This window comes from Hyperolius riggenbachi, chromosome 2, assembly GCF_040937935.1.
Source record: "Hyperolius riggenbachi isolate aHypRig1 chromosome 2, aHypRig1.pri, whole genome shotgun sequence".
NCBI classification, from domain to species: domain Eukaryota; kingdom Metazoa; phylum Chordata; class Amphibia; order Anura; family Hyperoliidae; genus Hyperolius; species Hyperolius riggenbachi.
In genome coordinates, this window is record NC_090647.1 from 93,578,414 (window position 1) to 93,601,040 (window position 22,627).

At 41.1% G+C, this 22,627-nt stretch overlaps 1 protein-coding gene across 9 annotated transcripts in view; it reads left to right on the forward strand.

Moving 5' to 3' along the window:
* The window catches only part of NBEA (neurobeachin), an 866,760-nt gene that overhangs the window by 433,888 nt on the left and 410,245 nt on the right, over window positions 1–22,627 (forward strand). For 8 of the 9 annotated variants that reach the window (XM_068267062.1, XM_068267067.1, XM_068267066.1 and 5 more), the window contains 3 exons: window positions 4,820–4,971; window positions 13,646–13,772; window positions 19,141–19,268. In XM_068267062.1, the coding sequence (XP_068123163.1) occupies window positions 4,820–4,971; window positions 13,646–13,772; window positions 19,141–19,268 (407 nt within the window). The remainder of the gene's footprint in view (window positions 1–4,819; window positions 4,972–13,645; window positions 13,773–19,140; window positions 19,269–22,627) is intronic. The other variant, XM_068267064.1, reaches the window with a different exon arrangement.

Below are 22,627 nucleotides of genomic sequence, written 5' to 3' on the forward strand. Positions count from 1 at the left end.
GCCTGGTAATGTATGCAGTAGCTCAAGTGCTATCGAATGTAAATGATGAGGTGATATTGATGAAAGAAGGGGATTGAGGTCTCGGGGGGCGCCGATGACGGATTGAACAGAAGCGGCCTTGCTCCACACGTAACTGAAGCCTGTCGTCTTCACCGCTCAAAGCCATAATGGGAGGTGGCAGTCTGAAATGAGTTGCCACGGCAAAGAGTATTATTTTTGAAATGCTTTCACACAAATCACTAGGCCCCGGCATACAACTTAGTTTCATGCTTTAATGTCATCAGGAGGCACAAATTGCTGTGTCTAATTGTTTGCCACCTGCCAGCAAAATGAGCTGCCAGCTTGCCAGACGGGTTTGATTGTCTGTCAGCCATTCAGTCGATTGAGAGTGACAACATCAAAAATGATCCTTCAAAGTCCGAGGCCTAGTGCAGCTTTGCAAGCAGCCTTTCTTCACACAGCGCTATTGGATAACTGCAGTTTTCAATTAATTTCTAATATACCCTTTCCTGCTACCTCATCTGTTCACAAGTACCTATAATTACACAATAAAGTACAACACTGACATCCCAAGTTCTTTCATACAGGAGCCATCGGAAAGGCTCTCTTTCTGCATTTAAATAGGTCTCTTACTGACTTTCTCATCTCAACAGTTATTTCGCTGTTAAATGTTCCACTAAAGATCTTGCCTCTATCTCTTTTTTTTTTTTTTTTTTTTTTTTTTTTTTTGCTTTCTTTATTCTTTTCTCATATCTCTTTAGTATTAATGAGTTATTTTAATTATTAGTTTAAAGTGGTCCTGAACTCAGAACTTCCTCTCTACTATAAAAGATACGCAAATCACAATTTGTCATCCGTCACAGATAAGGGGGAATTAGACAGGATAAACACTCTAAATAAATACAAGGTGCATTTCTCTATGTTTTCCTCCTGTCCTGTGCAAGAGTGCAGGTCCACTTTAACTACTTCACCCCAAAGCAGTTATTACCCTAACGGACAGGAGAAATTTTCACCTTCCAGTGCTCATCCCTTTCATTTGCCAATAGGGGGTTGATATTTGTTTTCAGTAATTACTTTATTTTCTATGCATTTTAAAGGAAAAAAAACGAGGAAAAAAGGAAAAAGTACATTATTTCTCCAATTTCATCCCCTATAGTTTTAATATAAACACTGCTACTGTACATAAAACCCACACATTTGATCTGACTATTTGTCCTGGTTATCACAAGGTTTTTTATTATGTCCCAGTACAAAGTATGGTGACCATATATTATTTGGAAATAAGGGTGTATTTTTTCAATGTTTTTTTTTCTCACTAATCTCGCGTGCACGGGAACGCGGATGTACGCGCAGGAGTGCGCACGGTGGCAGCAGCACTGTTTGACTTATAAAAATGTCCTGGAGCCATTAAGAGGCTTGTCATGAAGTGGTTTAAGTGTTTCAGAGAGAAAAAATTAGGGAAGCTGTCCATCAGTAAGGCCTTGTTCATACTAGCGAATGCAGATGGTCATGCGTTCGGAATGCAGTGCACGTGATTGCATGCCATTTGCGTTGCACTGTTAATCCCATTTACTACAGTGAATGGGTCAGAGGTGCGGCTTGCCGAAAATGCGTGCGCAGTGCAATGTTGCATTACACTGCTATACAACGCAGGAAGTAGGACTGTCACAGTGCAACCTTAGCACTTCTGATGTTCTTGCATGTCACACACCATGCATAGTTATTTTTTTATTTTGGTTGAAAAAAGACATACTTCCATCGAGTTCAACCAGCATATATAATGAACAAAGGCGCCAAAAGAATAAAAGTAAGATAAAACTTTTAAAATAAGTGAAGCAGGCAGTGGTGGACTTACCTCCCCAAAGCAGACACAGAACTGTCACATTCATAAACACATAATTTTATTGACATACTCCAGAAAAGGGTTGCAACGCGTTTCACGGGCCTCAACCCACTTCATCAGGCAATAAATGAGTATAAAAAAAAAGCAATGAGTTGGGATAACGCCTAGCACCTTTGTCTGTGATGAAGTGGCTTGAGGCCTGTGAAACGCGTTGCAACCCATTTCTGGAGTATGTCAATAAAATTATATGTTTTTGAAAGTGACAGATTTGTGTCTGCTTTGGGGAGGTAAGTCCACCACTGCCTGCTCCCCTTATTTTAAAAGTTTTATCTTTTTTTTATTTTTTTGGCGCCTCTGTTCATTATATACAATATTTGTGTCCACCCCGGGTGGAGGGGCGCTACCCCTTTCTTCTGATCTACAGAGAGCGACATCTTAACCCTGAGTGGGGACAGGTCTAATCTCCCCACCTGCTGATACAGTGGTTACCTATGAGGTGACCCTGGTTTGTATTATTTATGTACCCTATCATCTACCTTACACTTGACTTACTACACTATATTGGGCTCTCCGTGTCCCTATTTTTGTGTTGTTTCCACTTACTCGTTGCCTTGCGCATTTCAGCAACACGTATAGTGTGCGGTACGCAGGAACATCAGACGTTGCATTGGTTGCACTATGATGCGTCTGATGTTCCCATTTATGTGTCACTCGGCAGTTTGTTGCAATAACTCCTTGCTGAATGCGTTTTGGTCTGCAGTGTTGTCCATTTACTCTCATACTCTTAGTCCAGGGGCTAAACGCTGTACAGATGTGTCGCTTTAGCAAAGTGACAATGGAGGCAGGAGGTTGTAGGGACGAGAACAATATGCTTTAGAGGTCACTGTTAAAAGATTTTCTGTTCCACATTTTGGTACACCTTTACACATGCTTGATTCCCAGCCAAGGCAGTCAAATTCAGTCTAGCATGTGTACTCACCTAAACAACTTCTAGAAATAGAATCACTTGCTAGATAGTTACTGAAAAGGCTGCGTTTCACTTTCCTAAGCAGAAAACAAAGCAGAATGGGATTGACTTTTCAGGATTCATGATGACTAAAGACAGTCTCTTGTAGCCCCTTTATATTATACTAGTGGTTCTGGATCACCATAAGCTATCTGGGTATTCTATAAACAGAAAAGTTTTCTTTACTGTAAGAGTTTCCTAAATTAATTTAATACAGATTAAACTGATATGCATTGATTGCAATGGTGATTCCCAGCCCTGCTTTTACTCTATGCAGGGGGAACTTTTGATTTTTACGCAGATGACAATACTGTAGAACATAAGCAAGTAGCGTAAATGTACGGGTAATAAAAAACAGGGAATAAAGTTTTTATTGAATGTAATGACCGACAGTAATTCAATTCTAAAAGAAATTCTTATTTTTGTTGAGAAACCATATTCAGTTCATAATTCAGTTCAGCTCTATACAGAATTGAAAGGTACTCCTTTAAGAGTTGTGGTCAGGTATCTTAATTCCACCTGTCTGTATTCATTTTGGTTCTATCACCGTGCCCAGGGATAAGTTGAGATGACTGAATAATGAAGAGGGTTAGGTGGAGATTCTGTACCTTTACTCAGCACAGCTCCAGTGAAGGAGTTGGTTTTTGTGTTAAAAATGAGTAACAGTGGTCATGCTCTGTGCAGGCATTCTTCTAGCCCCCTGTAGTACTCGCCGTCATTCCACACTGCTTCTTTCAGCTGCTGTACCCCTTGGAAAGCTGCCGACTCAGTCGCCGGTTACTGTGCATGTGTGGCCACTGGTGCACGATTCCTTGATCACATTCAGCGCATGTGCAGTTGCAATTTTTACAAACTGCACAAGTGTAGAACACTCTCGGCTACAGGAGCGCGATCGAGGATACCCGAGGCTTGGGGCCACACATGAAGCTTTTGGAGGGCAGAGTGACTGAATGAAGAAAGAACAGAATGATGGCGAAAGACCACAGTGCCTACAGAGTGCTGGAAGAAGCCCTAGGTAAGTTAAACTAAGGACATTTTTTTTACTTTAGATTTCCTTTAAGCTAGAATAAACTATGGTGGGAAGGCCCAAAACAATCCTCCGCTGAGTATCTAGCATGCATCTAGCGAGTGCACAGTGGCTGCCTAACGTTACCTAAAGAGTGGATATTTAGTGACCCCCAAATGCCAGAGCAGCCCTAGATCGCATTGTTCTCCCCTCTCACACAAGCCTCTCCATCATGCGCCACACATTGTTGCTCTGCCACCCTCCGTAACTACAAACTCATCACTAGCCTTCAAGCTAGTGACGTGTCTGTACAGCATCTGGCCCCGAACTGTGACCCAAGGGATCAATCATGATCCCTGCTGGGTGACGGTCCTCCTGAGTGTGTATGAGTCTTTAGGCTGGGGAGGGAGGGGGGGTGGGTGTAAGTAGTTAGATACTTACCTCTGCAGTGGGAAGCCTCTGGGTGGTGCTGAGGCTTCCTGTTACACTGCTCGGTACCTCTTCACATTCTGGCCACGGTCCTGGCTGTGTATGAGCACATCTAGTATGGACATGCTCAAGTAAGGTCCATGCATGTCCAGAACAAGGCCATTCGTGCACAGCTTTTTCTACAGCTAGTATATAAACTGCAGTTCAGATGAAGTTTGCATCAGCAGAAACAGAATCTTCTTTAATCTGCAGCAGGTTAACTGACATTCCCAAATCTGAGTAGCGCTCTGGCAACTCCAATTGAATTTGTATGTTAGATCTACATAAAAATGGAGCGCTCCATAGTGCATTATCAAGGGGTGACTTTATTCGCAAATAAAAGTTATACTTAAAAAAATAAGATGTTTGTATGTTATACAGATTATGAGCTCATCACTACAGCATTCGTAACTAAAGCTGAAACTGTTAGCAAACTACTAAACACACAAAACTTTGAAATATTAATGTGTGCTGTTCTCCTGTGTGTGGCTTGCAGAAGTGTCGTGGTGCCAGTGAAGAAGCCTCCGCCCGGAAGTCTAGCTGTGAACACAGTCGGCACTGCCAGTGGTGGCAGCTTGACCCCCAGCACAACGCCAAATATATTCGCTGCTCCTGGAGCAACTCCCAAAAGTATGATCAATACAACAGGTATTTGTTCCCTTCATTTCACCTTCCATCAAGAAAGTGTTTCCAGTCGTGTGTCTTCTGTACGCTACAGCATTGTTGTGCCGCTCACTGTATGTCAACAGCATTGTTGTACTAGTCTGTCATCTAATAGCACTACTATAACTCAGGATGAGGCAGAGGGAGATGTGTGAAGTGCAGTGTTATAAAAGCCACAGGTATCTTCTGCTTGAGAATAGAAACATTAAAACACTTACTGTATATACTGGAAATTCTTTGTGTATTAGTTGACACAACTTTTTGACCTCTAAAGCTGGAATTTTCCCACTTTGCTGCTGTTAGTAGTATGAGTCGAGGTGCCTGGAACCCTCATGATCTCCAAGCATCTTTCCCACACCGCTGCTGCTGTTATTGTGTTACTACATAACATTAACAGCAGCACAGTGCTGGGACGCTGCATACAGACAGACCTCTCTAGGTATCTTGCCTCAGTGCTCTCTCCCTGGTGCGGCACTGACACTTCAGGGGGAGGGATCAGCAATTTCAAAGACAATACAAGGCTGGGTATGTGTATCCGTGGCCAGCGTGGGTGCTTTGCATCCATAAGAACAGCAGGCATTACTGCAGCTGGTGCAAACAGTAGCCGAAACCGGGTGAAGGGAGAGCAGCACTTGATCTGCATCTGGCAGGGTGAAATGCCATCAGCAGCCAGAACGGGGGAGGATGGAACTAAAGCATACTTACAGTAATCTTCAAACAGCCAGGGAACAGCATTTGGGGTGGCCAGAATGGGGGTTATAGAGTTTTTTGGGGCAAGACTCCCTAATTACTGCAGGGTGGCCTACTGAGCACGCCTTAGTGGATGCAGCTCTCAAGAGCTTAGAGTCCAACAGGTGAAAAGCATTTTACAAATGTTGGAACCATCATTATTATAAAGTTAACCACTTTCCTACTAAAGTTTTTTTTTATTTTTTTTTTTTTTTTCCCCCTTCTGGACCAGAGCAATTTTCACCTGCCCGAGCTTCTACCATTCATTCGCCAATAACTTTATAGCTACTTGACACAACAAAATGATCTATATCTTGTTTTTCCACCACCAATTACACTTTCTTTGGGTGGTACATTTCACTAAGAATTATTTTACTCTAAATACATTTTAATCATTTTTTCTCAAATTTTCAGCCATTATAGTTTTAAAATAAATGGTTCAACTGTGGATAAAACCCACACATTGTATTTGCCCATTTGTCCTGGTTATTGCAACATTTAAAATATTTCCCTAGCACAATATATGGCGACAATATTTCATTTTATGTTTGTTTTTATAATTGCAAAAATAACAGTAATATACCCCCACAACATACAAATTAAAAAGGTTCCGTCCCTAAGGTAACTATTTATGTAAAAATACATTGTATGCAGGTGTAATTTGACTATTTGGCCACAAGATGTCCTCACGCATTTTCTTCCTGCCGCATACTAACAGTACGCGAACAGGAAGTAATGTGTGCAAGTGTAATTTTGTTTGTTACAATGACCGCACGCATCTCACTGATGCCGGCGATCATCGACCCTGGCACTTAGATTGGTAAATGGAAACTTGGGAAACGACAACAAATATTGCTGAACCAGCAATCTTGGCAGTTGCCATACATAATCCGGTTACCATTCCAGGTCAAAATAAATGATATCTGAATAGTAGATCACAGAATGAAATGTATATAGTAGGTGCAGGAGTATTTGTGCCGAAATCCTGTCTACAGTATAAGGCTTATTTAATATCATAAGTAATGGCATGTGCTGTAATTTATACCAGCTGATCAAAATGCAGCTTTCACCATCTTTGGATGCTCTGCCTTCTGATCATTTGTTATAAGCTACTGCACTACGGTTTGCTTTATTCATTAAATAAAGGCCTGTATGTTGACCCCACTCCTTGTATATCATTCTATTCTGCTGTGTTAGATCACACATCCTGTTGTCATTGTTTTTCTGTGTTACATAAACTCCTTATGTCAGATCTCCTACTGCACTTTTCTGTAATGCTGTATGTGCCATGCTGCTCTACTTGGTGTTTAATGCCGTTTTAAATGGTGTATTATCTTTATGACAGATTTTGCTTTGTGTTTATATCCAAAGCATAGTAATGAAACAATTTTGCTCATGTTTTTGATGCTGTGGATTAACCCTCAGGTTATCAGAGAATGGGGACCTCATACTCTGCCCTCTGTTTTGGTGCAGTCATCACTGGTTGAGCAGAGAACATTTGCTGTGGTCTACATTCTTTTCAGTGGCAAATGAAGAGAAAGATCCGCACCACCTTCAGAAAAGCTTAATCTGTTTTATTGGAAAAAAAACATACAAATTTAAAAAGAACTTTAAGGCAGGACAGTCCACTGTTTCGGGCTCCTGCCCATCTTCATGCTGCCTAGTTCTAGAACTAGGCAGCATGAAGATGGGCAGGAGCCCGAAACAGTGGACTGTCCTGCCTTAAAGTTCTTTTTAAATTTGTATGTTTTTTTTCCAATAAAACAGATTAAGCTTTTCTGAAGGTGGTGCGGATCTTTCTCTTCATTTGCCACAGTTTGAGTCCCATGGTGTCCGGGACTATTAGATCTGCACACCTGACCATCTGAAATTGATGGAAGCCAAGCAAGTGCGACTCCACACTCAAAAAGTCTACATTCTTTTCAGCAGTTATTATTTTTGATTTATAAAGCGCCAACATATTTTGTGGCGCCTTACAAAGTTGGTTTACTAGTCCTCAGCAGATACATGGAGGCTGGTGAATGGGGCCAAAGGAGGAGTTCACTGACCTGCGTCTCCTGTGACTCCAATACTTCATTTTTCCGGTTTGGAAGGAGGAAGCATCAGAGTCAAAACGGAATGTGACACGCCTCCTGACCCTGTCCACTTGTTCAGTGCTGAGCAGTGGCAGACGGGAGTATTTGTATGTACCAAATTCGCTATGCCAAATTCAGACTCCTTAATCAGTAATTTTTGTGAAAGTGGAATGCATGGAGTAGGTCTTTCTGTTTCCTCCTAGCTAAATGGGTCCAACTTGTTCTATTGCTTCCTGGCTGGCGTGCGTTGTGAAACATTGTTAAACAATAATGCACAATATTGTGAAAATGTTTTTCGCAAAAATCGCATTGTGGGTATGGGCCTTAAGACTGCTGCCGATATTTATTGATAAATTGCAGCTCCAGATGACCTCTTTTTTTTATTTAGTTTTGAATAGAACGAGAGGAATAACATCTTTGAGGTCATCATTAGTCTGTTTCAGCACTGGGGAGATCGCCTGCACTTTTCCTGCACTTGATGACTTTATTCCTGGAAAGGAGAATCTTTTCAGTAGGGTCACAGACAACCTTAAAGGGAACCTGAGATGAGAGGAATATGGAGGCTGCCATCCCCTGTCTCTTATACTTTTAGCCATAGACCCTGAACAAGCATGCAGCAGATCAGGTACTCCATATCCCTCTTACCTCAGGTTCCCTTTAACATTTCATTGATCTTACAGTTGCAGTTACCACACTAATATTAACATGGGTTCTGTTCCTGACTGGCTTAAAGAAAACCTGAACTGAAAATTAAAAGTCAAAATAACCATACACAAGTCATACTTACATTCTGTGTAGTCTACTCCTCAATCTCTTTTTCCTCTCCTGCGTCCTGTTTGTCCACTGTGATCAATGGAATTCTCCGTCCTCCATTTTGAAAATGGCCATTACACCATAACAGCTTTCTGGTCAGCACACAGTTAAACTGTAACATGGCCCACTTGAGCCATAGGAAAACATGGACACATCAGTTTTCCTCTCAGCTGTAACTGTCAGCAACTTATATATAACTGACAGCAACTGATATATTTCAGTTCTGACAAAATGTTGTCAGAACTGGAAGGGATCACTGTCAGAAGAAAATGGTGAGCTTCTGAGAGGAATTGATGGTGAGGTAACTATGTAATGTTAATTTGAAGTTACCTCATGTGTTTATTTTAAATAATTTTACTCAGTACAGGTTCTCTTTAACTACTCTGTGATCATGATCCTGTGACTGGGACAGGAATTTGAGAAATATCTCTATGAACTGGAACCCAGACAGGAAAAATGGAAAATATTTTTTGGGAAATAAGAGCAGATTCTGCTCTAACACTTCCAGGCTCTATCCAAAATGTTAATCTTTTGGCTAAGTCTCCACAATAGAGCTGTTTTCCTTTTTCAGTAGCCAGGTGGAAAATTCAGTTAAACTGATCGGTGGTTGATACACAGGACAAATATAAAGAGAATATATCCTGGTTTTCCCCATTTTCTATCCTTGGGATAGAACAGCAACCAAATGATTCTCGTTATCTGATAATGGTCTTTCACTTCACAGTGAGGAATTTTAGAGTCATTCTTGCTGGAGCTTTGGAACTTTTTATTTTTTTTTCTAAGTCTTCATGCTGTTGACATTACCGACAGGTTTTGGGCTAGTCCATCTCTCCATAGGGGATTCTCAGCATGGCCTTTATTCTTTATAAAGACATTCCCTGATAAAGATTTATACAAAGATGTTGGCCAGCATCCCTGCTGGCTGCACACTATTTTGGCAGTTGGGACGAAGCAACTGCCATTCACCAAGTGCTTTTAAAAATAAAGAAAACCCTGAGAACCCCCCTATGAGAAGATGGGCTAGTCCAAAATCTGTCATAATGACAGATTTCTACTTCTTATTGGAAGTGACAGGAACATAGGAGAAAAGTAATTTATGGCTCATTTTACTCTGGGAGAAATGTACTTCTTATTTGTATGTTTTAAACTTTAAGATTTTCGCAACAGGTCCTCTTTAAAGAACACCTGAAGTGAGAGGGATATGGAGGCTGCCATATTTATTTTTATATTTATTTTTCAAAAAATGCACATTTCCTGGCTGGCCTGCTGATCCTCTGCCTACCTGAGCCATAGACCCTGAACAAGCATGCAGATCAGATGTATCTACTAAAGTCTGACTGTACAAGTTACATGCTTGTTTCAGGTGTGTGTGATTTAGACACTACTGCTGCCAGAGAGATCAGCAGGATGCCAGGTAACTGATCTTGGTTAAAAGGAAATAAATATGGCGGCCTCCATATCCCTTTTTCTTCAGGAGTCCTTTAAACATTTTAAAATAACCTCCATAGAACTCATATTTCTGGCTGAGCCTCCCTAAAATGTCAGCATCCCCACATGGTTGTTTAGCAACGGCCCTGGTTTACCTATTGTTGTGAAGTACTTCCTATGTAATTTTCTGTGTTATCTTTAAGATTTTCACTTTCTAGGTGTCATTCGAACATTAACACAAAAAGGACAATGACAATCACAGACATAGCTACAAATCATGAGATCCCTAATGAAAATTCCAATGGCTTTAGACACACTTACTCTTTTGCCCATGGATATGAGTGGAAACGGTAGTGTACACTCACATATAATGTACAGTACGCACGTATACCTTTATCACAGTTGTACAAATGCAGAACCCATGTTGGGAGGTGTTATCCAAAACGGACAAATACCAGAACCTCTTCTGGGTGATCTTGTGACCAGTGATGTCACTTCCTGCAGGAGAAGAACGCCAGGTCAGAATGTGGAGAAAATCTGTACTACCTACGGATTTCCTTAATCAACAATCTATACACATCCCATACCCCATCCTTGCCTCTGTCTCTCAAATTAAACTCTTCTTGGTTTTATAAAAGATCATTTGAAAACATTTCCTGTGTGTAAAAATGTTTACTTTCATTGCAGCAGTACAGTCTTTTATCTCTGGCTCAATAGCATATTTAATCATTGTCAGCAAGAATCTCTCTCTGCCTGTGTCTTCACTCTGTCCCCTTCCTTTTCTGCTGTGAGTGGCTCAGCTGTTGCCAGGGTGATGTGAAAGGGAGGGAGCAAAATCAGGACACAAGCAGAGATTTTCTCCTGGCTGGCAATAATTACTGTACATTTGCCAATTAGCCAGGGTTAAGCAAGCCTGTGCTGCTCTCTGCAGTGAAAGTAAATGGTTTTACACAGAATGCTTTGAAATGTTACTTTATGTAACTAAGAGTAGTTACTGAAATTTTCGTTTTGGGGGTATAATCGGTGGTCACACAATGGCAGATCATAAAAATACAAGGGACAGAAACATGCTGGAGACAAACAGAAACCTCTCTACTCCTGGGCAGTTGCTGTGGATTTTGCTTCAACCCCTATTTTATTTTTTTTCCTCACTATCCTCCTATGATTCTTGTTTAGGCCTAATTGCTTTGTTTTTCACGGAGTCCTGAACACTGACCTTGGTACTTAATCCAATTGTCTTACTTTTGTTTCAAGGGCAGAAGCCATTGAGATTGAGAATCATGTAATACAGTATTAGGCAAAACTTTGCAGGGGGCAAATACCATTTGGATCACTATATACACAATATATTAACATTTTCCCTTGCCTGGTTTAGATTTTTCAGAACATGTTCCTGTGTGCCACACTTGACCCCAAATTAAAACTCTTCTTATTTCCAGATACGGATTGATGTCTTCATAATAGGCACCATATATTTGTTTAGCATCTGGATTTTAGTATTGATATGTATCTGCTGTGTTCATTTTAGAGACATTAGTGTCTCTTATCTGAGCTTTGGTATAAACAAAACAGCTTTATTACTTTCAAAGTAGCGACTAGAGTCTGAAGAAACCAATCATGCCTTAAAAATGAAATGAGGATCACTGAGCTCAAGTAGTCCAACTGTCACCAGGCAAGAAGGCATTTCATAACAACCACTGGTTGGTGGGGGCAAATACAACAGAAAACCTTTTCTGAAACTGATCCTTTGAAACTTGTCCTTTGATTGACATTTCCATAGTGTAATTGTGTGAACTTATTTTGCCCTCTTATTTTTGACTGACTGGGTGAACTAACACAAGTCAAAACACAGATCAGAACTTTTGGTGCAAAAGTTTCAGCAGTGATACGGATGGATCTGGGCTCGATAAAAGGAATATCGGTCTAGGGTATTACAATAGGAACAGTTAAGGTGCCTACACACAATAACTGTAACCCTCATCTATATTCGAGAAGAAGTAATTCAATCACAACAATATTTTTGCTTCCTAGAAGCCCGCATTCTGCAAAAACAATCAAAACTAAATTCAGATCTAAATGGGATAGATTCCATTTTTTGTCGTTGTTAAAAAAACAAGTCTCTGATAGTGATTCCTGTACCAAAATTATCTGAATTTTTTTCCCCATCTTTTCTCCATCTTTATATTCTCCTGCTATCTTCAGCTCTTCTATAATCTCTTATTTTTTTTTCTTTTGATCGGTTTTTCGTTTTTGTTCGTCCTTGTTCCTACCCTCCCTTCCCCTTTCTCATTGAGATTCTCACCCTGCTTAATGGTCGAGCTTACTTCCTCTCTTGTTTCCTATTTATAGCTGACTACCAGGGGATTCCTGGTAGGGCAAGGAGCTTCTGAGCTGAAAAAAAATAAACTGTAGCCCTTAACATTTATGCATTTTTTAGGGTAACAATGCTGGGTATTTTATGCCGGGGTACTCGGATACCTCTTTTTAAAATCCAAATTGATTCGGATCTGGATAGCCAGATATCCGAATCGGATATCTGAATCCAAAATTTTTGGTATCTGAGTAAACTCTGATATCTGAACCCAATATCCTGGATATCCGTCCGGATTCGGATATCTGGATAGAAAACCAGAAGTGACCTGAAAATGGCTTAAAATGTTTCCAAAAGTCTCCTCTAATGGGAAAAAACCCTTTCGGAGGTCTCTCTCTGTCTCTCTCTCTCCCTCTCCCTCCCCCTCCCCCTCCCTCCCTGGATGCCTTCGAAAGGGATTTTTGCCTTTGAAGGCGATTTTGGCTTCTGCTCGGATATCTGAATTAACTATCCGCCCGGATTTCAGATGTGAAATCTGAGTTTGCTCGGATAGTCTATTCTGATTTTTATAAATATCCAAATTGATATTCAAAGTTCGGATAGTGGAAAAGTTCGGATTATCTGGGTAGTTCGGATATCCGAAATCTTGCTGAGCACCACTGTTGAGTGCTATACATATTGGCTCCTCGGCTACATGAGAAATTGTGTACTATTCAGTGGAGAAGAGCCGAGGGATGAGTGAGCAGCTTCTAACATGTGGTTTGAGTAAGATTGCAATGTGTTCTTTTACCGGTGTGGTTTAGGGATCTAGAAATCTGGATCGCTAAACCGTGTCAGGGAGCAGTCTTACAAAGGCTAGATTCTCGGCCAAGATGGTGCCAAACATTCACGTTTGTCAAAGACTGTTTAGCCAGTGCACTTTACTTTGAAAGATAAAACTATTCAAAAACCCAAATGATCTGCTTGCCAGAGTGGCTCCACAATGATCAAAGCAGTCAATGAGATGAGAATAAATACAGGATTATGCAAACTCTGGTGCAAATTTATGCAGCTTGAAAATGGACCAATCCAATCCTGCCAAGGTGGAATTGGATTGGTCCATTTAAAGATGCATACATTTCCATACATAATTTGCATAATCCTGCATCATCTCATATATTTATTTGCCTGTCATTGACCAGACCTATCCCAACACCATGTCGGTGCTATGACAACGCCGATGATGTAAACCATGATGATGAAGGTTTGATATACTGCCCTGTCCAGCTCTTGTGCGTCTGACATGCCAAGGTTTTGTCTCTAGGTGCTGTGGATTCCGCCTCCTCCTCATCCTCTTCCTCCTCTAGCTTTGTAAACGGTGCTACAAGCAAGAATCTCCCAGCAGTGCAGACGGTGGCTCCCATGCCTGAGGACTCTGCAGAAAACATGAGGTGAATATGATGAAGCACACACTGGAAATGCTTTCAGGGCTGCAAGGAATTCTTCAGAACACAAAGCCGAAAACCAATATAGAATCTGTCCACAGCAGGGATGGTCCGTGAGATGCTTATGATTTTGTGTCAATGTACATTTTGTTAGGTTTATGCAGACATCTGCAGCTTTGGATTTGGACCAATCACAGTTATCATCTGCGTTTGATTGGTTTAATTTCAGGCTGCATACAGTTAACATAAAATTTGCATGAACTTAAAATCACCAGCTTCTCATTGCCCATCTCTGCTACCAACCAGTTGGCTGGGGTGGAACTAACACTCTAGAGATGTTTGGTTCACTCGATTCTGTCAGCGGTCCTCAAATTTCGAGGATCATGAAAGGGAACCTGAGGCGGGAGGGATATGAAGGCTGACCTGTTTATTTCCTTTTAAATAATCCACATTGCCTGGTTGTCCTGCTAACCCTCTGCCTTTAATACTGTAAGCCATAGACCCTTAATAAGCAAGCAGATCGGAGGACTATGACAAATTTGACAAGATAAGCTGAATGCTTGTTTCAGGTGTGTGATTTAGCCCCTAGACCAGAAAGATCAGCAGAACTGCTAGGCAACTGGTATTGTTTAAAAGTAAATAAATAAAGCAGATGCCATAGGTCTCACACCACGGGTTCCTTTTAGTGGGCAAGAGCCAACTTCCAGCAAAATATGCAGTAATAACAACAGCAACAGTCAAGCTGCACGTACCATGGCCAGTACTTTGGCACATAACTGTCCTCAGTAGTTAATTGGAACCTGCAATATTTTCAAATGGCTGGATAAGGCAGTAGAGCATCTTTGCTGTTACTAGTAGCTTCTGCGTCAGGATAAATGGTGGGAAAACATGCATGGATCCACTACACTGTCACTATAAGGCTGGTTTGTGTTATATATCAGGACTTAAAGTAAACCTGAAGTGAGAGGAATATGGAGGCTGCCACCTTTATTCTCTGATAAACAATGCAGTTTGCCTGATTTTTTACATAGTTACATAGTTATTTTGGTTGAAAAAAGACATACGTCCATCGAGTTAAACCAGTACAAAGTACAACTCCAGCCCGTCCCCCACATACCCCTGTTGATCCAGAGGAAGGCGAAAAAACCCCCCACAAGGCATGGTCCAATTAGCCCCTAAAGGGAAAAATTCCTTCCCGACTACAGATGGCAATCAGATAAAATCCCTGGATCAACATCATTAGGCATAACCTAGTAATTGTAGCCATGGATGTCTTTCAACGCAAGGAAAGCATCTAAGCCCCCTTTAAATGCAGGTATAGAGTTTGCCATAACGACTTCCTGTGGCAATGCATTCCACATCTTAATCACTCTTACTGTAAAGAACCCTTTCCTTAATAAATGGCTAAAACGTTTTGATAAACAATACCAGTTGCCTGATTTCTGTGCTGATGCTCTGCCTCTAATACTTTGAGTCTCTGTCCCAGAATGAGTAGCAGATCAGATGCTTTGCCTCTGGTGTGACTCCACTGGCAGCATGCTTGTTGCAGGTGTGTGACTCAAACACAACTAAAGCCTACATTTGTGGAAACAGAGGCACCAGTAAAATATAAAATATATTTGGGTGGGTATAGTGGTGGACTTACCTCCCCACAGAAGACTCGATAGATTTGAATCCGTTAAGAACAGTTGTTTACTTCTTATTCCAAAAAATTGTTGCTATGCTTTTTGCGGTTCTACAGCCTGCTTCCTCAGGAATATACGAAAAGAAGCAACTTTAAATACGTCCAGACGAACAAAAATGCCTCTGTTACTCACAAGAAGGTAACCCACCCTTGTGAGTAGGTTCTCATATTTGTAGACAATTCATCATTTACTAACCATACTACACTTCGTGGTCTCCCCCTTTTGTTCGAACTAAAGCCTAAAAGCTCAGCATGACAGTTGTGCAATTGGCATTATTTATTAAGGAATGAAGATGGAAGCCTCCCTATTCCTCTTGACTGTCCTCACTTAAAGGGACTCTTTACAGGTATCCAGAAGCAAGTCCCGGGTGTATAAGAGTCATAGTTTCCTGTACCTTCCCATGCACACAGCTAGTGATAAGAGATTTATGTCATGTACTTCTAGTTGTTATATTCATTTTATCATGTATATCATATGACACATTAACTTTACTTTTCAAATTGGTGTGTGTAATGCCCCTTGTATATGAGGACTGCTCACGTTCGAGAATTACAATCCATCGTTCTGTTAGTTCCCTTACTCCTGTTTTGGTTTCTTTCTTCAATCAGAGACTCACATTTGCATAGAAGCATATGCTTGTTTATGTGATTGTTGACGGCTTTTAACAGCTTGTATTATAATTAAAAAGAGATTTGCGTGTGTGTTCCCTCTATTTCTATAACACAGAGACACGTGTAGTCATTGAATAATTAATCATTTACATGATCTTTTCCAGTGCTTTCCTTTCCTAACTGCTTATTTATACTCACCTGTGTAGTCACCCATATGATCTATGCATGCTCATCTGTCCAGAATTTCTGCTTCTATCATTTGGCGCTCCTCTTTCTATTGTTCTTTCTTTTTACAAAGTCCTGTATGTTAAAGAGAACCCGAGGTGGGTTTGAAGAATGTTATCTGCATACAGAGGCTGGATCTGCCTATACAGCCCAGCCTCTGTCGCTATCCCAAACCCCCCTAAGGTTCCCCTGCACTCTGCAATCCCTCATAAATCACAGCCTCGCTGTCGACACACAGCGTGTCGCAGCGGGCTGTTTTTTTCTCTATAGTGTCAGTCTGCTGCTCTCCCCACCTCCTGCAGAACTCCAGTCCCTGCCTGCCTCCCTTCCCTCCCCGCTGATTAGAGGGAAGGGAGGGGGGCAGGGACTGGAGCTCTGCAGGAGGCAGGGGAGCAGCCGAGACTGACACTACAGATGTAAACACAGCACGCACAGCACGGCTGTGATCTATGTCTGATTGCAAAGTGCAGGGGGACATTAGGGGGGATTGGAATGGCAACAGAGGCTGGGCTGTATAGGCAGATCCAGCCTCTGTATGTAGATAACATTCTTCAAACACACCTCGGGTTCTCTTTAAAGGGCCATTGACCTAAGAGGGATATGGAGGCTGCCGTTATGCCATATTTATTTATTTTAAAACAATGCAGATTGCTTGGCTGTCCTGCGGATCCTCTGTCTCTAATACTTTTAGCCATAGACCATTGACCTCTTCTGCCCATGTCCCTGGATTTTCTGCATGTAGTTAATTGCATCATTACAGCTGTGACACCTCTCGCAGTGCTCCCCTTTAAGGGGGGAGTGGTACTTTTTTTTTTTTTTTACAGAAAAACCCCTACCACACACAACAGGGAGGATTGCAGCGCCATTCATGTTAGCTGTCCCATTTTTTTTCCAATTAGAGGGGTGTGGTCTTGGCATCAAGGTGTGTGGGTGTGGCACAGGGTGTTGTAGGAGAGGGCAGTACCAGCCGCAGGGAGAAGCAGCATGGTTACCTGAGAGAAGGGTAGACTGTCAGTGAGAAGCAAATCATTTAGGTTGAATAATTAGCGATTTTCACCCACTCCAGGTAGTATGAGAGCTTACTTATGCAATTTGTTTATAGTATATAAAATCTGTTAGCATTCATACTATATGGAGGTGGTAAAATAGGCCAATGATTGACTAATCAAAATTGTATGTATGTATGCACCATGAGGCAATTTCATCACATTGTATGCAGATCGGAACTGGGCCAGCCAAAAACACTTCCTGTCAATTTGGTTTCGCCCAATTGCAAGCTGTCTACAATTTTCATGCACGCTACAATTATTTGCATCTCACTGACCAACACTACTGGTTACTGGACTCTAAGGATGATCAATGAGATGCAAATATTTCCGAGTTCTTGCAGGTTTATGCACATTTTCAAGCTGCATATATTTGCATAAAATGTGCATAATCCTGCATGAGCTCAAATATTTTCATCTCATTGATCATCCCTACTGTACTCCTGAAATAGAGAACCTCATAGGTGGTAGATGGAGAGGCATTTTGGAGGCACAGCTATCTACCGGGAGTGAAAAAAAATGAATGATTGGAATTTAGGTTGTAAGCAAGCTGCTCTCTACAGTTACTAACATTCATTACAGATTCTTTCTTGCCTCATTACTGAAGATCATCCAGAATCTTCAGTGTGAATGCTAAGTGGATGGTGTGCTTTACTGTCATTACTGTCATTATATCATCAGTACCAGTTTTGTGGTAAGAAAAATTGTTCGCTTTAGCCATTGAAAAACTCCTCAAAATGAAGTGAGCTCTTCTAATCACCTCAGAGAAGGCTGGTTTTGTTGTCAGAAGACTGAATGTTATCTACTTTCACCAAGAGTCTAATTATCCCAATATTTTATTTTGCACAAAAGTAACTTTGCTGAAACAATGTCTGTCTATTCTGTGTGTAGAAACGGCCCACAGTTTGTAAAAATTGAAGGTTCTATTGCTTAACCTGCCAGCATGACCAGGCATCTGACAATATTATCCATACAAAAAAAGCACATATTCTGATTCAATTACTAAACACAATGGTTAAACCTATTAAGGGAGACTAGCATTAAAACATAACTTTTATTGTGACCTCTAAAACTTGTTGGCTTCGATATTTTCTTTGAAATTGATCGACAAGGAACAGGGGAAGGTACATATTCTGGATCCACATACACTTGTCTCAGTTCCTTTAATATGTGCTGGGATCAGACCCCTGTAAATTGCTATATATCCATGAAACCCCCACCAACCCAACATGATCCACCCCCTTGACGAAGCCTCCCATTTCAGCGGGTGAAACATGTTGGATTGGTTTGAAGTGTATGTGGATCCACAATATGTACCTTCCCCCTTTCCTTGCCGATCAATTTCAATGAAAATATTGAAGCCAGCAAGTTTTAGAGATCACAATAAACATTATGTTTTTATGATAGTCTCCCTTAATAGGGTTAACAATTATGTTTAGTAATATCCATACATCAGATAATAGCTGATACTAAAAATGGTCTTTTCCAAAAAATGTATTCATGTGCAAAAAGCAACATCACCAACAGCTCACACATCAGTAGAGATAGTCAGAGAAATCCTAGTAATAATCGCATTTGCACATGCACACATGCACATTTAATTCAAATTGTATGCATTTAGGTACTGGATCAATCAAATGCACTTCCATTCAGCGTGCCATGAATTTTTTATTTTAAAAAAATGAGACTGGACAGGAGCTTTCATAGATCTGTAAATGTGGGTCATGTTATTAACTGCTCTGTTATTTTTTACGGTGAATGATTCTCAGAATGTAGGTTTGTGTAACCATATGTTTTCTGCTTACAGTATCACTGCCAAATTAGAGCGAGCCCTAGAGAAAGTCGCTCCTCTCCTGCGGGAAATCTTCGTTGATTTTGCTCCATTCTTGTCTCGGACATTGCTGGGCAGCCATGGACAAGAGCTGCTAATAGAAGGTATATACTGGTGCTTCTTTGCAAGTCCCTCTTGTAGGGGCATAATTCTGTTTGGGTGGGCCCCCTTCAGATATCTGTTGGCCGGGCCCCTATACTCCTCTATAGCCTCCATCACAGGGGTCCGGTCCTGTACACAATGCAGAGCAGCAGTAGAGCTTTATACATTACCTGCTCCCGGTGTCAATACAGGTGCCTCTACACATCCTCTTTTGCAAGTGACGTGCAGCCAGCCAATCACAAATCCCCCAGGTTATGTGACAGAGACCAAAGCCACATGGTGATTGGCTGGCTGCAGAGGAGGTGAAGAGGATCTGTATCACTGCTGGTAGCAGGTAATGTATAATGCTCCACTCCTCTGCCTTTCTGAACAAGACCGCTCCCGCACCCTCAATGGCAGGGGCTGTGGGGGCTAATAGTGTGCCCCAACCGATTGGTTTTCAGTGATTTTATTATGTTTTATTTTTCAGAATTTTATTGACCTATTGTGGCATTTTATGTGTTAACTCTAAACCTTTCTTTAATCCTTTTTTTTCAGGTTTTTGTGATAATTAAAGCTCAATTCTGGGCCTCATTGTAAAAACATTCATGTGTCAGGGTGCTTGTCACAATTTGTTTAATCTTCCAGTGTCAGAATTTTGGTAATCACGAAAGCTCTTAGCCAATAAAGATTTAGGCAGTCCTGTGTCTCTTACTGAGTGTCAGGGGAGGTTAGTTTAGGAGGCGCCCAAAGTGAGGTCATAGTGGTGTGGTCAGTAGCCATAAACCTCCCAATAAGGTCCAAATTAGGAAGTAAGTAGCTACTGACCACACTTCTAACACGTCACCTTTGGGTGCCGCCTTAACTTTCCTCTTCCTTGCCTTTATTGATTGCTCCCTTGTGGAACAGAACGCCCCGGTAACCACAGCCTTGGGAATTGCACACTTTGGAGAGCGCCCGGGTGCCAAGAAGAAATAAATCTCTAATGGACGCAAACGAAGACAGACTTTCATAGGCCTGTATGAAGGTCACAAAAAGGAGCAATCAACTTTTTGAGGTAGCACATTAGTAATACTATCCTATGGTACACAAAAAATACTATGTGTAGGGGCTTCCATTTTTTGTTTTTATTTTCTTTCTTTTTTCAAAACCTAGAAAAGCAACCTATACATTTTATTAAGTTTGTCTTATCTGACACCTACATCTCCCCCTACCCACTTCTTTGCTGGGCCTTTTTTGGTTATTTGTACTGAAAGGGCTAGCTAGGTTACTCCCAATAACATTTAGCCCTGGATAATTAGATTTCTAATAGGGTTTTGGTCAGAAAAAAACAAAATAAAGGCTTTTTTTCTGAGAGTTAAAACAAGCCTCAAGGAATGGTTTGTAAGCTGTGCTCCCACAACCCCTACATGTACAAGTCCTACATACTGCCTTAATAATTAGAGTTTGTGGTCCCACTCTAGTCTCTATCTTCCCTGCTGGTGACTAGGAACTGCATTTTTTAGTTCATTTCCCACAATTCTGCATGGAAAGGGTCATGACCTGGGATGCCACTTACTCTGTGCTGCAGCAAGGTTCTGTGGTGGAGGCTGTAGCCCATGCTGTCCAGCTCCTGAAAAATGATGTATGCACAAAATTACAGAGATTGGAGATACAAATCATCTGCAATGATTGGTTTAGTTTGAAATATGTTAACATGAAGCAGTTTGTCCACTAAATCGTTGGCATCCTCGCTGCTCAATAGAGATGGTCAATGAGATACTAATAATTCTAGTTCACATGCAAATTTAATGCAAACTGTACACAGATTGAAGCTGGACCAACCAAACTCCGCTTTTGATCAGCCTAATTCTAAACTGCAAGCAATTTGCATTAAATGTGTGTGTAAGCCAAAAATGCATCTCATTGACCATCTATACTGCTGAGATGTGCCGGTAGAATTTGTTTTTACATCATTTATTGATATGAGTCAGCAATTAACTGGTTCCAATTTTATACTGTAGCGTGACCATAACCTTAAACACCAGTTCATAAGAAATCTACAATGTAAAGAACAAGCAATTGTGCCCTCACAAAACTTTGTTCTGCGCATGCTTGAGCCAGTTTGGGGTAAGTCACAAACACTGAAGCAAATACAGCATCCAAAGTCCACAACAGAACTGTGGCAAGTTTCCAGCGCGTCTTCAACAATCAACCGTGTGAGAACCTTCAGAAACTGCTACATGCAAGTTACCTGCTACTGTGTAAAAAATAATGTTGTGGTCACGCCATATCCCAAGTGCAGGGGTTCTACAGGATGCACAATTAGACCATATGTGATGTGGGAGCACCAGGTTCCCTCAGAGTAGTCCACACCACCCCTGTTGAGAACCGTAATGCAGACAAGCAGGACATTTCAGGTGACAGCCCTTTAAAGGTTCTTGAGAAAGGGCTGCCACCCAAAACGTCATATTCTGCATAAATAAAAAGAAATGTCTTCCGAATTCTTGGTTAAGCTCAGGTCATCATCTTTTTACACAGCAAATGCTAAGAATTTTGTACAGATATGTACAAGAATCGCTCACTCTTGTGACCTCACTTTGCTTCCCTACTACAGTAGCACCTAATCAGGAAATATTTAGGTGGTATATGCACTACCCAGCCACCGATCTCATTTTTAGGACTTAAAGCTGGATTTTTGGTTGGCTAGGTCAAAAATCTTGGGAAAGCTATTTATGATGCAGTGCATCTGAATGAGTGCATCTTCCCAGAAGCTGGGGAAGGAATATGTGATGATGTGATGTATCATTTATAATTCCACAAGCATGCAAGTGCTTTCTGAGACTTGACTTGAGAATAGCCATGCCTCACATAAGTAGTTTCAGCACCTCATATTTTAGACAACTGCAGTGTTTCTGTAAAATAGTTTTATAATACAGGCAACATGTACATTTTAAAGGCTATATTTTTTTTCTGGAGGTCTACTTTAAATCAAGCTTCCACAGTGTATCCTGCTCATGCATTGTTACAGAACACAAACTCCACTATGAACTATTAAGGGAGTCAAAAGGCACCATTTTGAAGTTTCCTAGATGAGCAAGTAGCCTGTATAAGAAATGTACTTCACATCTATAGGCCCCATGTGGGTTCTATCCCAAATTGGGTGAAACAAGGAATTCACCACTTATATGGTAACTACCACTGGTCAGAAATACTGTCCTGTGTTGTATAGGTAAGGACCATGGCCCAATGGAGTGCATTTAGCCATGCTTTTGAATCGCCAGCAAAAGCGCTAGGCTATTGAAAATCAATGAGCACAAACCACTATTGTGACTAGGGAAATCACAATTGCGGGTACCTGCAGCATTTTTGGAGTGATTGTGCTACATTACAAAAGATATGA